Raw genomic sequence first — 13,543 nt, forward strand, 5'->3', positions numbered from 1 at the left:
ACATTCAAATCATACACCTTTTCTCCCCTTTTATCCACACCATCACGTAGACGTTTTTGCATGTGCACATCTTAAGAGATATCAACAGCCCGATTTCTGGTATATTGCATCAATCTATTCAGCCTTATCATGTCTGGTAACATTAACCACAATTTTGACCCCGCGTCATTCTCGTCGGCTCATCAGAACGATATAAGTCCTGACTTCGACTTGGGCATTGCCCCTGAGGATCATGCGACAGGTGCTGGTGGACCGTCAGACGAGGAGCTTTTCCAGCTCATATTAAATTCTGAAGATCATCCAGGAGACCCCTGTGATTCATCAAACATGGAGCATTTCCAGTTCATATTAGATCCCGAGGATCATGCAGCTGGCGGCGGTGGGTCGTTAGACCACTATCATTTCCAGCTCACATCAAGTCCAAAGAATCCCTCACCTGCATATGAGGACGACGTTCCCATGGCGTCGATTGAACGTCCATCGGAAGGTGACTTCCTGCAGGTCAGTGGCTATGTCGGGGCGCCCAGTAGAGAGTATCCAGACGACGTGAGTACGACCAAGCCCGAGCCGGCACCAATAGCCACATTGCGCAACACGAATTCCTTCCTTAGCGAGGCAGAGCTAGCTGCTCAGAAGGCGTATATTAATAGCTATGGCCTTTCGCAGACTGCTGACATGGCCAACCTGGCTGCGCAGATCACTAAGGATCTGGACCAGAGACAGTTGGATCGGCTCACGACGTTCGATTCGGCCGAGCAAGTTCAGTCAGCACAGAAAAGCGCACCAGGGTATGAGAATGATACTATTAGCCACGATTTGCCTTCGCCGGCGGAGCAAACAAACACTGCCGACCAATATCAGTGCCCTCCAAACTTTCCTCTCAGTCAGTACCCAAGCCCTAGTGGTCAGAGTGCTGGAGCTTGGTATGCGAATAGTGCATACCGTGCTGTAGAACAGGCTCTTGGCAACAACGCAAGCCCTGCTCCCGAGCGAAACCCAGCGCTGTCGGCGGATAGCCTAGACAGGCTAATAGCCCGGGCTCAACGGGCTGCAACTATACAAGCGACTACACCTGCTCCGAGCCGCGAGACTCGTCGCACGGCAAAGCGAAAGGCACAAACCAAGCCGAAGGGTAAAAAGAGCCACCCGACGCCGATGCAGTGCGCCCCGCTATCTGTCAGTGCCGAGCCGGATGTGAAGCGGGTAAAGATCGACGTGGAAGAGGACGGAACACCTCACGTCATACTTCGAGAGGGCGAGGATCTATCGCAGCCCGTCATGCTGGCAGAATGCGTAGCTCGTCCCCGCGACGAGCAGCTGACTCGGCCACGCGATGGTGAGGCGCCCGTCGAGCGGGTGCGCATAAACAGTCGCCGCAGCCGGCCGCCGTACCTCCCTCTCGAGGACAACATGACTCAGGAAGAACGGTTACGTCGCGCGATGCGAAATCAGGAAATATCGGAGCTAGATCGACAGGATCGTCGGTCCCGCAACAATGAGTCAGCGCGTCGGACGAGGGAACGTACGAGGAAGACTATTGCCGACCAGGCTGCCACGATCGAGGCGCAGAATTCGCGGATACAGGAATTACAGGATCAAGTTGCCGCACAACAAATGGAGATGCAGTTTCTGCGGGCCAGTGAGTCGAGGAGGACAGCATGCTGATGATGTGGACTCGTTGGCCGTTTCGTGGAGACTCGCAAGTCCTTCAGAGTGGCCAATCTTCGGGGAAAATGAGATGGTTTAGTAGTGAAGATAAATCGATTGTGCCGGTGTATACTCAGTCTTAGCAACTCCCAGGGGCTGAACCTGATTGTCATGATTCACAGAAAATGTCACAGCGGTGACACCAGTGAACATGTGCTTGAAGCGTCCACGAAGCCGCAAGGATGCCGTCGTGTAGACTACACAAGCGATGGCACAAATGCTTCAAATCCCGCCAGCTGTAGCTCCTAGAGTCCATATCTTGAGTGTACTTTCATTCGTCCGCCTGCGAAGCCAGTCCATTGGAACATCTGGATGTTCAGCACCTGTCTCTCCTAGGTCCTGGCTGTTTCCAATGTTTTTATCACCATGAAAGTCCCAGGACCCAGAACAGGTTGCTATGACGGTGCCCGTAGGATGCAAACATGTACTGCCAACGGTGGACTCATGAGCTTGCCAATCCCAGGAAGGCTTCTGAGCACCCGCTGTCAGACCGACACCTTCCCAGACCTTGACAGTGCCAGAGGTAGTGCCTGACCAGACCTCAAAACCACCATCTTGAGAAGGAAAAACATCACAGCTGATCTTCTGGTTACTCGATGCAACACGGTCTTCAAGCCACCCAAGCAGCTGGCCGGTCACTCGAACATCGTATACGAGAATTCCGCTCGACTTTCGCTCGGAGACTAGCAGATATCTTCCACAAGGACTCCAGATCGTCTGCGTGATTCCCTCGCCAGATATACCGCCGTTGCCTCCAACTCGAGTTTCTTGAACAGCGGATTCAATATTCCACGTAGCGGTACACTCTCCTGCTTGAGCGAAGTCGTAGAGCCCAATCCATCGCGTCCATGTTCCAGCAGCGGTCAGGCCGCTGTATCCATCTTCGGATGGCTGAGCTGATAACGTGGATATGGTACCGCGCATGCCAACTCCGCCGCCTTTTGAAAGATGTCTTTCGGAGGGAATGGTCTTGATGCGCAGTAGAGGCTCCTCGCCCGTCCGGCTAACATCAAACTTAGCAATGAAGTTCTTGCATCCTGCGATGAAATGCGATCCAGGAGATGGCCAGAGCAGAGAGTTGGCAGTCTCGAAGGTTTCCGAGTGGGCCTTGGTCAAGGGATACGCTGAGGCTGCGGTATGTGTCGCTGGTGAACCATCGTGAGACGGCGGGAATAGATAGAATAGCTGTATCGGGTGATCCCGGCTTGAAACGAGTATTTGATTTGTGTAAGCCTGAGAAAGATTAAAATATGGCGCCGACGCCAGTACATTCGTGCGATCTCCCAAGGGGACTGAGGCCTGAGGGGACAGAGATAGTGGCTCTGAGCGGGCTTCTAGAAGATCCGAGGGAAGCACGAACGCCGATACTATGTCCGAGGAAGTCGTGGTGAGAATTGTCGTCCCATCCGCAGTCCTTACGATGTGTCAGCAGCAGCAGGAAAGGGTATGTGGTATATCGGGATGGGACGGTTACCATTGAGCTGTTTCAAAATACCCAGCAATTTGCTGACTCGGCTTGGGTTGACGCAGAGATATGTCTTCACTATGTGCCACTAATTCAGTCTTGGCAGGTGTCTGTTCGCCAATGGTCGGCTGCTCCTGGGTGGCTTCGGCCATGTTGAAGTTGGGATATCATGGGTTCACTACTGTCTTGAAACAAGCGCCGTTACCCATTTTGCAGGCAGCGAGGATGTGGGAATTTAGTTGCTCAGGCCTCGTTCACTGTTGTCGAGAGAGATAGACACCTTGGTTTTCCCCCCTCAAGGAATATGCTACCTTGATAATACAGACCTCTTATGGTGAATAAGGAGCATCAGCGCAGTGACAACATGAAATTCTTGAACGTTTTTACTATGGACGCGATTAACGCGACTGCACGCGTGCGGATACAGTGACGAGTAACTCCAGAGCAGTCCACGACCATGTGGGGATTTTCAAGCCCGACAACTGCAGTAAGACAGGAGCTAAGACGATGCCATTCGCATTCGGGTCTCACGGCGCACATGTACGACAAGACATTATTTCAGTGGTAACGACAACCATTCGAGCTTATACGACTTTGCAAATCTTGTTTCGAGCCTGCCGATTCAAACATGGTCGGCTGCCCTGAAATTGCGGCAAGTGCTGTAACGTACGTAGGTCGGCTGATCGCATTTGGGCTCAGTTGTGATACCAAGCAAGTTACTTTATGGATACCTTAAATTCCAGCGGGGTATCAGCACTAACCTAACCTTAGTTTACTTATTATCGCCTTGCAGCGCCTCGTCAGTGCTAATGCCATGGTGTAAGTCCCCACGTCATTTGTGCTGAGCTGCAGGAATTAGCGTTGCATGCTGGCGCTGTGCTGGGCCCGTTCCTGGGACGCATCCGGGTGCTGGTGCGATCCCGGCACTATCGGTGCTGTAGCGGTCGTGATTGTTTTGACGACAGCCTCCCTGACCTTTGATTCTTCATCGCGACTTTCAACATGGCCGACGTTCAGCGGTCATAGAATGTGCTTGCGACTACATTACTGCTGAAATACCTCTGCACCATGTGCGTGTAACCCGTCTAAACATCACTTGTGTGGATCATTGCCCACCACGTCTTACTTGACCATAATTGACTGGACTACCACCGAACGACACCCTCGCTTCATCCCTCGAGAGCCGCGTACCCTCAACAAATACAACTCCAGCAGAACGGAGCTTCTGTGAGATCTGCGGTCTGAAGACTATAGTGACAAAGAAGAACATACGCCGGTCAGGATGGACAGCTTCATGGAGATGATGGAGGGCCGTTGCGAGCAGCTCCGTCATGTGGGCTACACCAACTTCTTCGTGTCAATGTAAGCCCTTTGCACTTGTTGTGTATGTCTTGGTTTAGAGGGCAAACCGCTGATGCAACTGTCTTCCTAGTCTCATCATCATCGGCATCATGTTCTCGTACCTCCTGCAGCACTATCGAATCATTTCTCGAGGCACGTCCGAGGGAATCTCACCATATTGGGTTTTACTTGGTGTTACTAGTGCAAACTCGCAGTTCGGGAACATTTTGACCCTGCCCCAATCTCGAGCCGATGTATCATGCTGTAACCAAGTAAGCCCTTTCGAATGCGCCGCTGGCCTCTTGGGTATTGCTCAGATCGGAGTGCAGTGGATTTGCTTTGCTATCATGTGGGTGTACCTCCCACCATCCAATATACTATACTAATAATACGCAGCCTCGTTCTGTTTTTGATTTTCTTTCGCCGCGACGAACTGCACGCGGATGAAGAAGAGGAAGCCGACCCAGAAGTGGAACAACCCACGTGGCGCACAGCTATTAGTGTTGCTGCTTTGTGTCTGATTCATGGTCTCTTCGTCGTCATCATCTCAGCTGCACTTGCACTCGGTGCACCGTCTTACTTGGGTGCTTGGGCAAATTTCCTCGGAATCGTCTCCGCATCACTGGCAGCTATCCAATACATCCCCCAGATCTGGATGACTTACAAGCTTAAGCACGCCGGAAGTCTCAGTATCCCAATGATGTGCGTGCAGACGCCTGGCGGGTTTCTTTTCGCCGCGAGTCTAGGTGCACGACTCGGTTGGGCAGGTTGGAGCTCTTGGGGCGTCTATGTCCTCTCGGCTATAATGCAAGGTATTGTTCTCGGCATGGCTCTGAGCTATGAGTGGCCTTCTCGTGAGGAACGGGAACAACTTCAACGCCCAACGTACAACCGCCGAACCACCCCTCGAGTTCTTCCTTCTCCCGGGCCCTACTCAGCACACCTACAAGCATATGCAGACACCCAAGAAGAAATTGAACAAGCTCTCGACCGGGAAAGCGTACAGGGAGTTGGCGAAGATCAACCTCTTCTGGCACCGGGAGGCATCGGCAGCTCTGGTGTTCGGTGATGCGGCTAAATTTTGCGATTTCATGCACTATTTTCACTTCTTGCTGCCTCGGACATCGTATTTGACGGTTTAACATATGATATCTTATTATATGCATCTTGACCGCGTGGTGGCAGAGTCTTTCACTGCCTTTCTGCTGCAAAAGGATGGCCCAGACCTTTAGAAATAGTTTAAAGAATAGTAAAGAAAAGAAACAGAAAACCTAATCAGCAAGACTAGATCAGACAGAGCTGCTTTGATTCTCTTTTCTCTACCATTGGTTCATGCAGCTCATCCGGTACTTCTGGTAACGACTTGAAGTTCCCGCATTGACAGCTCCGCACAACAACGTCGCTCATTGGCTCACACGCCCGTGTCTGAGAATGGCGATCTTTACGCGGTGGCACATACACCCCCTGAGCATTGCTGAAGAACTTCTTGCAACTGAGGAACGAATCAAGAAAACTATCCCACCCTCATTCCGTCTTTTCCACAATAGTAGACCGTTTCCCACTCTTGGGTCTTGCTCGCGATCCTGACACATACCAGCTTCTGCTTCGAACCACGCGCTGGACGACAATTGTCACGGCAAGTCTAACATCTTTGAATTTGATTTAAAACTGCCGAGTACTGGTTGCGTATACGTGCACATTCTTAAAAGTGGTTGTTACTGGCACCTGGCACACCTCCCATCGTCTCATCTTATTTATCCATTTGCGGCTGTTCTGCAGATAAGACATGTTCAAAATATCCCAAAGTATAGCCGGCATTGGAAGGGTCATAGAGTGAGCACATGGCGGCATCCATGCTGTAGAGAAATGACAAGTTAATGATTCGCTATGCGGGCCCTCATAAGAGGTTGAGTCTGCTCTTCTTCGTGTCGTCAAGGCTGCTCTTAGTGTTAATTTGCTCTCGACTGCTTTGCCCTGGGGCAATAGAGATATTTCGACTTTCTGGCTGCAGACCATATTTTTCCACATCATATTCATCTCGTGGCTCGTCATCTATTTAGTTTTCGAATTCTGCATCATTCGCGAGCGTGTTGGCAGCCAGACAGCTTACCACGGGAGACCAACTCAATTATGTTTGCAATGGACGTCCTCGTCCGCCAGCTGGGAAGTAGCCACTTTCCATGTCCCGGCGGTAACAACAACCAGATCGGTGACGTACAGAAGTTCAACGCCCTGTGCGGGCTCGACATCGGAGGTGTCGAGATCGATCGCATGCAAGTGGACTCGCTGGCTACTTGTGTCAGCATATGGTGAGTACCTTGCTCCTGACTTTGACGAGCTGCTTGCCAACTCGAAAAAGAGGCTCACACAAGATCAACCGCAGTACTAGTCACCAAGCTCCACGATGTGATGGCGTGACGTTCAGGATGGACAACATTTGCATCTTCAAAACCGGCATTGCGACCACGAGCACGCAATTTCAACCCATCGCCGGGGCGGACTCGGCGATAGGGCTTCTGCCCGTCCCGCCGCCGAGCTCGCGCTGCGCTTCGCTGGGCACCGGCATGATCCAGCTCATGGCGGCCAAGAACTTCAACCTGCAATGCGGGCAGATCTTCGCCGGGAACGACATCGAGCAGCAGTTCCAGCCCTCGTTCGATGACTGTCTCAACGCGTGCGCGGCTATGCCCGCGTGCGGCGGCATCAGCTTCGATGTGCAGCAGTCTCAGGGGTTCAGGAACTGTTACCTCAAAACCCAGATCACGACGGGGGGCCTGCTCGCGAGGGCGGGTGTCGACTCTGCGTTCGTGGCTGTGGATAACACCGTCCGGCCTGCGCCCACAGCGGCGTCGATAACGTCTCTGGTGCCGAGCCAGATTGCCACGGTTGTCTCTGAGGTAGGTAGTGGCTCAAGCTCGAATTCGGTCGCCGGAACGACCGTTGCGTCTGAGCCTGTATCTATCCAAGAAGCTCCCCAGTCCACCTCACTGTCTTTGGCTGGAGCGACGACAGCACCTGCTGCCTCCCCTGAAGACCCTCCATCGTCCACTGCTTGGATAGCGGCGCCGATCATAGGTAGCCTGGCCGCTATCGCTCTTCTAATTGGTCTCTGCATCCTGCGAAAGCGTCGGGGCCGGGCTGGCAATCATTCATTGTCACTTTTTGGAAGATCGCGAGCTAGAGATCTTGATCCCCGCAACCCATCTCGTGATAGTCTCAAGCTCGATGATGAAGAAGCTGGAGGCCCGACCAGCGCCAGGTCGAGCAAAGATCTCGGCCAAAACTTGTCTGGCAATCCCCGAAACAGCATACTAGTCACTAGAGCCGTCAGCAGGGAGGTGGAATTCATGGATGCCCCTGCCCCACGACTCAGCGACAATCCTTTCATTCACCCCATTGAGATCGAGCTGGACGACTTCATGGACGGGAAGGGCACAAATGGTCCCAGAGACAGCCAGAATGGACTAAAGCTCAATGGCGTCAGTGTGCATAGCACCAGCAAGGAAAAGATATTAAGTAACTTGCAAGATATTTCGGAACCGGTGGAAATGGGTAAGACGGGTGCGAAGAATAATGAATAATTATACTCATAGCGATTGCATTGAAATTTTGTTTCCGAAGACTAGGAAGTCATAACATTGGGCCCGGATTGCTAATCTTCATGGAGTGATACTGCGGCAACCATTTCGAAACGGTCTGGCCAACCTGGTTGACTTACCAGTGCGGCTTCTGCCCTACAATGAATTGATATTAAGAAATGACTGGGATAAAATCGGTCAGCGTATGCTAAAGCTCGCGACCTGATAAACTTCGTGTCTACAGCTTATTCCACTCCACAGGTTAAAGCTCGCAGAGATGAAAGGAAGATTGTGTAACAACTTTAAGCTTTCCAATCAAGTGTTCGCCAGAATAATCGAGTAGATCATCAAAGACTAATCTTGGGTTGTGCTGATTCGGCGAAGTTTGCAGTTAAATGAGGCCTTATGGCATGTAACTTCCTAACAACTAGGTGATGAACAATTGATATAGAGCTTACGATGGACACCATACATCATGGTTGTTCAGCGCTGCCCGAGAACTGTTACCTACTGATCCAAATGTAAACCTCGTTTGCTCGCAGATCTGTACCTGTCTCGTTCTGGAAGACCAGTCGTTCCGTGAGGTTTAAAAGATGTTCTTTAATGAAATCCCGTCTCTTAGCATCCATCTCCATTGCAAGTGTTTTGGTCGAAAGCCGAGAGTATATGCATCTCAGATCGATCGTCGGATTGTCCGCGTAGACATACCTGTGGTACGAATGATAGAATCCACATTCTTCTGCCGCTTCCTCATCAACTTGGCGGCGCCCTAAATCATAAAATGGCAATGAACCACAATACCAATTATCAACCAGAGGGTACGCGGTCAAAAGAATGTCCCGCTCCGAGCTGAGATACAGCATGCCCTGGACTGGTTGCGCTTCGACTTGGGCCAGCAGCTTGCAACTAGGATTCGACTTGTCGTTTTGAGTGTATTTCGCTGAAAGGAGGCCTTCTTTCGAGTCTTCTCGCGTACTTCGCAGCTCCTTAGGAAGCTCGCAAAATCGTTCAAAGTAAGCCACATTGTTGGGGCTTGCGAGATCAATGAATGCAAGTTCCGTAAGTAAAAGGCAACCATCAGGGACTGGTTTCTTAGTAAGGGTAGGTTAGTCTAAACATCAGGGCACAGAGAAGACCTTTTAAATGCTGTTTTCATTCAATATGCAAATATTTCCTCTCGCCTATCCATGAGAGTGTTGCCTGGGGTCCCAGTTACCCCAGATGCTGCAAATTGTGGGTGACTGCAGGAGCAATTTTCTGTACCAAACTTTCAAAAACCGCGGAGTCATGGTGCAGCTGTCTAGAATGTCCCACCATCGCTAACTGTTGCAACGTTCGAGGAAAGGCGAAGAGTGTGACGACGCTTACAGTACACAACCAGGTACTGACAGTGTGTGTATAAGATATGAGCGGTAGAGTGAATAAACTGTTCGCTCATGGAAGCTAAGCCTTCAAACCTGCTCATCGATCATCCAAGGCACATGAAGGTTAGTGTACAAAGCGTTAACTAAAATCGCAAACTCTCTCGCATGCCTGCGTCGGAGAAATTTCAGTCGCACGTACGAGATATGTCTCTGACGACGTATTCTGTCCTGAGAATTCATCTTCTTTTATCCTCATGTCATTCATCAAAGACTGTAGTTGCGCGTAACTTCGAACTATCTCCAGGCAAAATTAAAGTTATCATACGACGACGATGAATGTAAGTACATGAACGAAGGCAGAAGTGCACTCGATTCCCATCACGAACGGATCTTTCAGTTATGACGAGAAATGTCAGACTGACTTTCTTTGTTCTGTTAGTTACTGATATTCGCGGCCGGCACAGTCAGCATGGTCTTGACCTCGTCCATGAACACGACTACGGTATCATTCAACACCAAGTCTCAAGAACTGGGCATGGGCATCAGCACGACTACAGTCTCTCCTTGGCGCCCAACCGCCACAGGAGTCCCAAGGATCAAGGACGACAAGGAGTTCTGGCACGAGTACATCGTGAACCGCGTGTCCGGGCTGCCCGTCGACTCCCGCGCCGACGCATACGTGGCATGGCTGCTGGACCCTTCCTCCAATAGGGATCCGAACTTGGCCTCCAATCTCTTCATCTTAGAGGGATTGAACAGCGAAAATCCAGATAATGAAGAGGACGAGATCCTGCCGGGGACCTGCGCGTTCGACCTCCGGGAGGTCAAGGAGCTGGCCGCGGTCGCCACAGAGTACGCGGACGAGGAGGAGAGGAAGAGGCCGATGGCCTTCGACGACAAGCTGGCGTCGTACGAAGTCGCAGGCGCGACGATCAAGAGCTGGCAGGCGGAGATCGAGGCCATCATCGCGAAGCAGGTGTCGGGAGGGTGGCTCAACCCGGACCAGCCGTCGGCAGACTTTGACAGGTTCCTGGCCTGGGTGTTCACCAGCTCCAGGTCGATGCTCCCCGTCAAGGGCTACCAGCGGGGCAGTTACGAGTGGAAGCTGAGGCAGGTGGAGAAGCTGGTCGGCCTGGCCGCGGCGGCGTACGGCGCCGAGGTTGAGAGAAAGAAGGTTGAGGTGGGCAAGAAGAACCCGGCTGCCCGCGACGCCGACAGGATCGAGGAGGACCAGCTCTACCTGCTTAGAACGTACGTTCGATGCTGCACCGCGGCCGATGGCCGCACGGTTTCCCTCGACTCCCTCCCGCAGAACGGGAATGTATTTCACGTGACAACTGGAAGGAGCAATACGAATGAAAACGCCAATGCCGTCGTCGTCAGTGCTGTCCTTCGTTCCCTAGCCTCTGACTCGGACCCGGCCTGCGAACAGGAGCTGAAGGATACCCAGGCGAAGTACGGACGAGAGCTGAAGCGGGCTGAGACGATACATGAATCTACCGAGAAACTTCTGGACAGGCTGCTACAGCCAGGCGGGATAGACAACGGCATTCTGGGGATTAAGCAGCAAGTCTTCCAGCTAAACTTACGAGCAGCTCAGAACATACGCTCCTCCATCGAGAATGGGCTGCCCAAGATTCCCAACGAATCAAAGGAGGATCTAAACAGGCTTCAAAAGGTACGCGGGGAACGCACGAGAGTCGTGGGCGGCATACATAGATGTTGTGATGGGGTGGTCGTTGGTCCCGAGCCGTTGGGAACTAACCCCTTCCCCAGTGTTCCGAGCCAACCCCCTTTTAGGGTCTGATTGAATTCTGTTGACGATAGATCGGCCGTGGTGGGATATGAAAAGGGGGATTAGCGTTGATGACTCTGTAGGAGCTCAGGCTCGTCGGGTGGGGGGCCATGAGGCACGAACTACGTTTGCCCGACGACAATATAACCACCGGCTTTTATGAAGACCTTGTCATCCAAGATTTTTCTTCTCTCTCGTATAGTTCGCCGGTCCCGCGAGTTAGGTTGTCGTTTTTCTTGACTTGGAGTAGACACAGTGCCAGTAGTTTCTGATTGCTAGCGTGAACGTGGAAACCAATAAAGGAAGTTGTGGGAGATGCCAAATGATGTGACCCAGATCCCCAGGAATCGATTCTGCTGAGGGTCAAATAGATAGATCACATGCCAGAAATAATCGTGTTAACCATCGGGTGGCCAAATTGGCATGTCACGGCGAGCTCGACAATGACCGCCAACCGGAGGTCATCCAAGGCGATATATGCACATAAGACGAAGATGTGCTTGTCAGTGTAAATGTGATATATTTGCACCCAAGTGAGTTCGGCGTGCCGTATGTCTACATGTGCATTCGATATTGGTACATTATTCTGTGACACGAGGCCGCTATATCAAGCAAGCGCTCTAATCCCTGGTTGAAAGTCTATCAGACCAGATGGTACACTTGTGGTTTTTACACAGACGACATGTAGCCGTCTTCCGTCCCTTGGATTCTCTTGTCATCCAGGACCGTTTGGATTTTGACCCGTACTTGTCTTCCCCTTCTCTATGAGATAATCTCACCGATGTCCACATATGCAGGCTTCCATGGTCCCGCATCCTCGGCGAGTGTGTCGCTTGGTACACCAACCTCACCAGGGCTGTACAAGTACCAGGCCTTCAGGGCATTGATGGCGGCTGCTACACGTGCAGAATCGAGATCAGATCCCGTGCCCTCGCCTAACTTATCCCTACCACTGTAGATGCCGACGACGAAAACGGGTGTCCTGCTCAATCTACCAGTCTCGCTCTCCAATCTGGCCACAGGCGGCTCAAAGTCCTCTCGGGCGCATAGTCGGGCGAGCTCACGCGTGGGGAGCTTGAACTCGAAGAGGTTCTCGATATCGAGTCTTCGGGTGAGGAAGTGGGACTTGATGAAGCTCTTGGCGGCTTCGCGTCCGCAGTGAACATAGACAGCACCGACGAGGGCCCTCACGAAATTGGCATGCGCATTCTGAGAGAAGTCCTGTACGACCATGTCCTTGGTGTTTCGGTCCTCCTCGGTGGCGCCTCTGTGGGTGACGGCCTTCTCACCGGGGACCATCTCACCGAAAGCATCGTCGTACATGACCCGACTGCTCATACCTCTCCTCCACTTGAACCGCTGGATTTCGGCGCTCTCAGCACGCACGTATCCCCATCTGGTCATGACGACTGAGGAAGTCTGAGCATCGAACTGCAGCAGACCGGGGTCGACCTCCTCGCCGGGGGCGGCGGCCGACTCAACACCCCAAGCACGAGCTACCTGGTGTAACACTGGAGAGCCGACATAGCCCTTCATGGCGGCGAAGAGAATAGCCATGGGGAGACGGGGGAACTTTGTGATGAGATACTCGGAGGCATGTTGGTTAAGGAGAGCGAAGCCGATATATGCCAGGTTGGCGTTGTTGAATTTGGGGTGGGCATCGGCAGAGGCATCGATCAAGGCGCGGGCGAGAGTCTCGACGGGGATCTTGGGGGAGAGAGAGAGTCGTGCATGCAATGCAGCTAATTTCGCCGAGTATCTGGCCCTGGAAGGGGGTGGTGAGGGTAAAGGGATAGATGTTTGAGCGTCGATTTCGGCGGCAAGTTGTCGGGCATCCTGGTCTGAAAGCTGCCTGTTGATGTCGGTCACGGGGTCGACAGCATCTTGTTGTGATATCGTGCTCGCATGCCTCGTTGCACAGATGGGCAGCTGGTGTGATGTTCTCGAAGCGCGGATGGCTCTGGGTGCAGCGGCGAGCATGCGGCTCGCTATCCTTACTCGCTTCATGCTGGAGTGTGGAGTTTGGGGGGTCGGAAAGGAAATATATAAATAAATAAAGGAGCAAACAGATTTAACCACCCCTCCAGCCGGCTATTGTCGAGACAGGTTGGTCGTGGTTGCCGAGGATTGGGAGGGCGAATTGTCCAAGCTCGTGATGCCTCTCGTGTCTAGCTCAGAGCAGAGAAAAAGTTTCTACTGTAAGAGTTGAAGCTGCTTCGCTTCGTTCAGGGATCTGCCCATTGGATGGTCTGTGCGCCTCCTTCCCTCTGATGCATGGGCGTTTGAGTAGGCC

At 52.2% G+C, this 13,543-nt stretch overlaps 5 protein-coding genes across 5 annotated transcripts; 3 read left to right on the forward strand and 2 right to left on the reverse strand.

Moving 5' to 3' along the window:
- Positions 1 to 129: 129 nt before the first annotated feature.
- Positions 130 to 1,665, forward strand: BKA67DRAFT_652494 (uncharacterized protein; the record flags this gene model as incomplete). Its single annotated transcript, XM_046106178.1, has 1 exon — positions 130 to 1,665. One exon carries the CDS (start codon positions 130 to 132, stop codon positions 1,663 to 1,665), a length of 1,536 nt encoding a protein of 511 aa, XP_045963382.1.
- A 264-nt stretch (positions 1,666 to 1,929) lies between these two features.
- On the reverse strand, positions 1,930 to 3,324 carry BKA67DRAFT_652495 (WD repeat domain-containing protein; the record flags this gene model as incomplete). Its single annotated transcript, XM_046106179.1, has 2 exons — positions 1,930 to 3,121; positions 3,182 to 3,324. The coding sequence occupies 2 exons, from the start codon at positions 3,322 to 3,324 to the stop codon at positions 1,930 to 1,932; spliced, it is 1,335 nt and encodes a 444-aa protein (XP_045963383.1).
- Positions 3,325 to 3,986: 662 nt separating this feature from the next.
- Positions 3,987 to 5,808, forward strand: BKA67DRAFT_543953 (PQ loop repeat protein). The gene is made up of 3 exons (XM_046101228.1): positions 3,987 to 4,534; positions 4,605 to 4,862; positions 4,910 to 5,808. The coding sequence occupies exons 1-3, from the start codon at positions 4,455 to 4,457 to the stop codon at positions 5,580 to 5,582; spliced, it is 1,011 nt and encodes a 336-aa protein (XP_045963384.1). The 5' UTR covers positions 3,987 to 4,454; the 3' UTR covers positions 5,583 to 5,808.
- Positions 5,809 to 9,709: 3,901 nt separating this feature from the next.
- BKA67DRAFT_8890 (uncharacterized protein) lies at positions 9,710 to 11,637 on the forward strand. The gene has a single exon (XM_046109521.1). The coding sequence runs from the start codon at positions 9,925 to 9,927 to the stop codon at positions 11,260 to 11,262; it is 1,338 nt and encodes a 445-aa protein (XP_045963385.1). The 5' UTR covers positions 9,710 to 9,924; the 3' UTR covers positions 11,263 to 11,637.
- Positions 11,638 to 11,755: 118 nt separating this feature from the next.
- BKA67DRAFT_543958 (54S ribosomal protein L3) lies at positions 11,756 to 13,525 on the reverse strand. Its single transcript, XM_046101229.1, has one exon. It carries the CDS (start codon positions 13,255 to 13,257, stop codon positions 12,013 to 12,015), a length of 1,245 nt encoding a protein of 414 aa, XP_045963386.1. The 5' UTR covers positions 13,258 to 13,525; the 3' UTR covers positions 11,756 to 12,012.
- Positions 13,526 to 13,543: the final 18 nt, after the last annotated feature.

This window comes from Truncatella angustata (assembly GCF_020726525.1).
Source record: "Truncatella angustata strain MPI-SDFR-AT-0073 chromosome Unknown BKA67scaffold_1, whole genome shotgun sequence".
Classification (NCBI taxonomy): domain Eukaryota; kingdom Fungi; phylum Ascomycota; class Sordariomycetes; order Amphisphaeriales; family Sporocadaceae; genus Truncatella; species Truncatella angustata.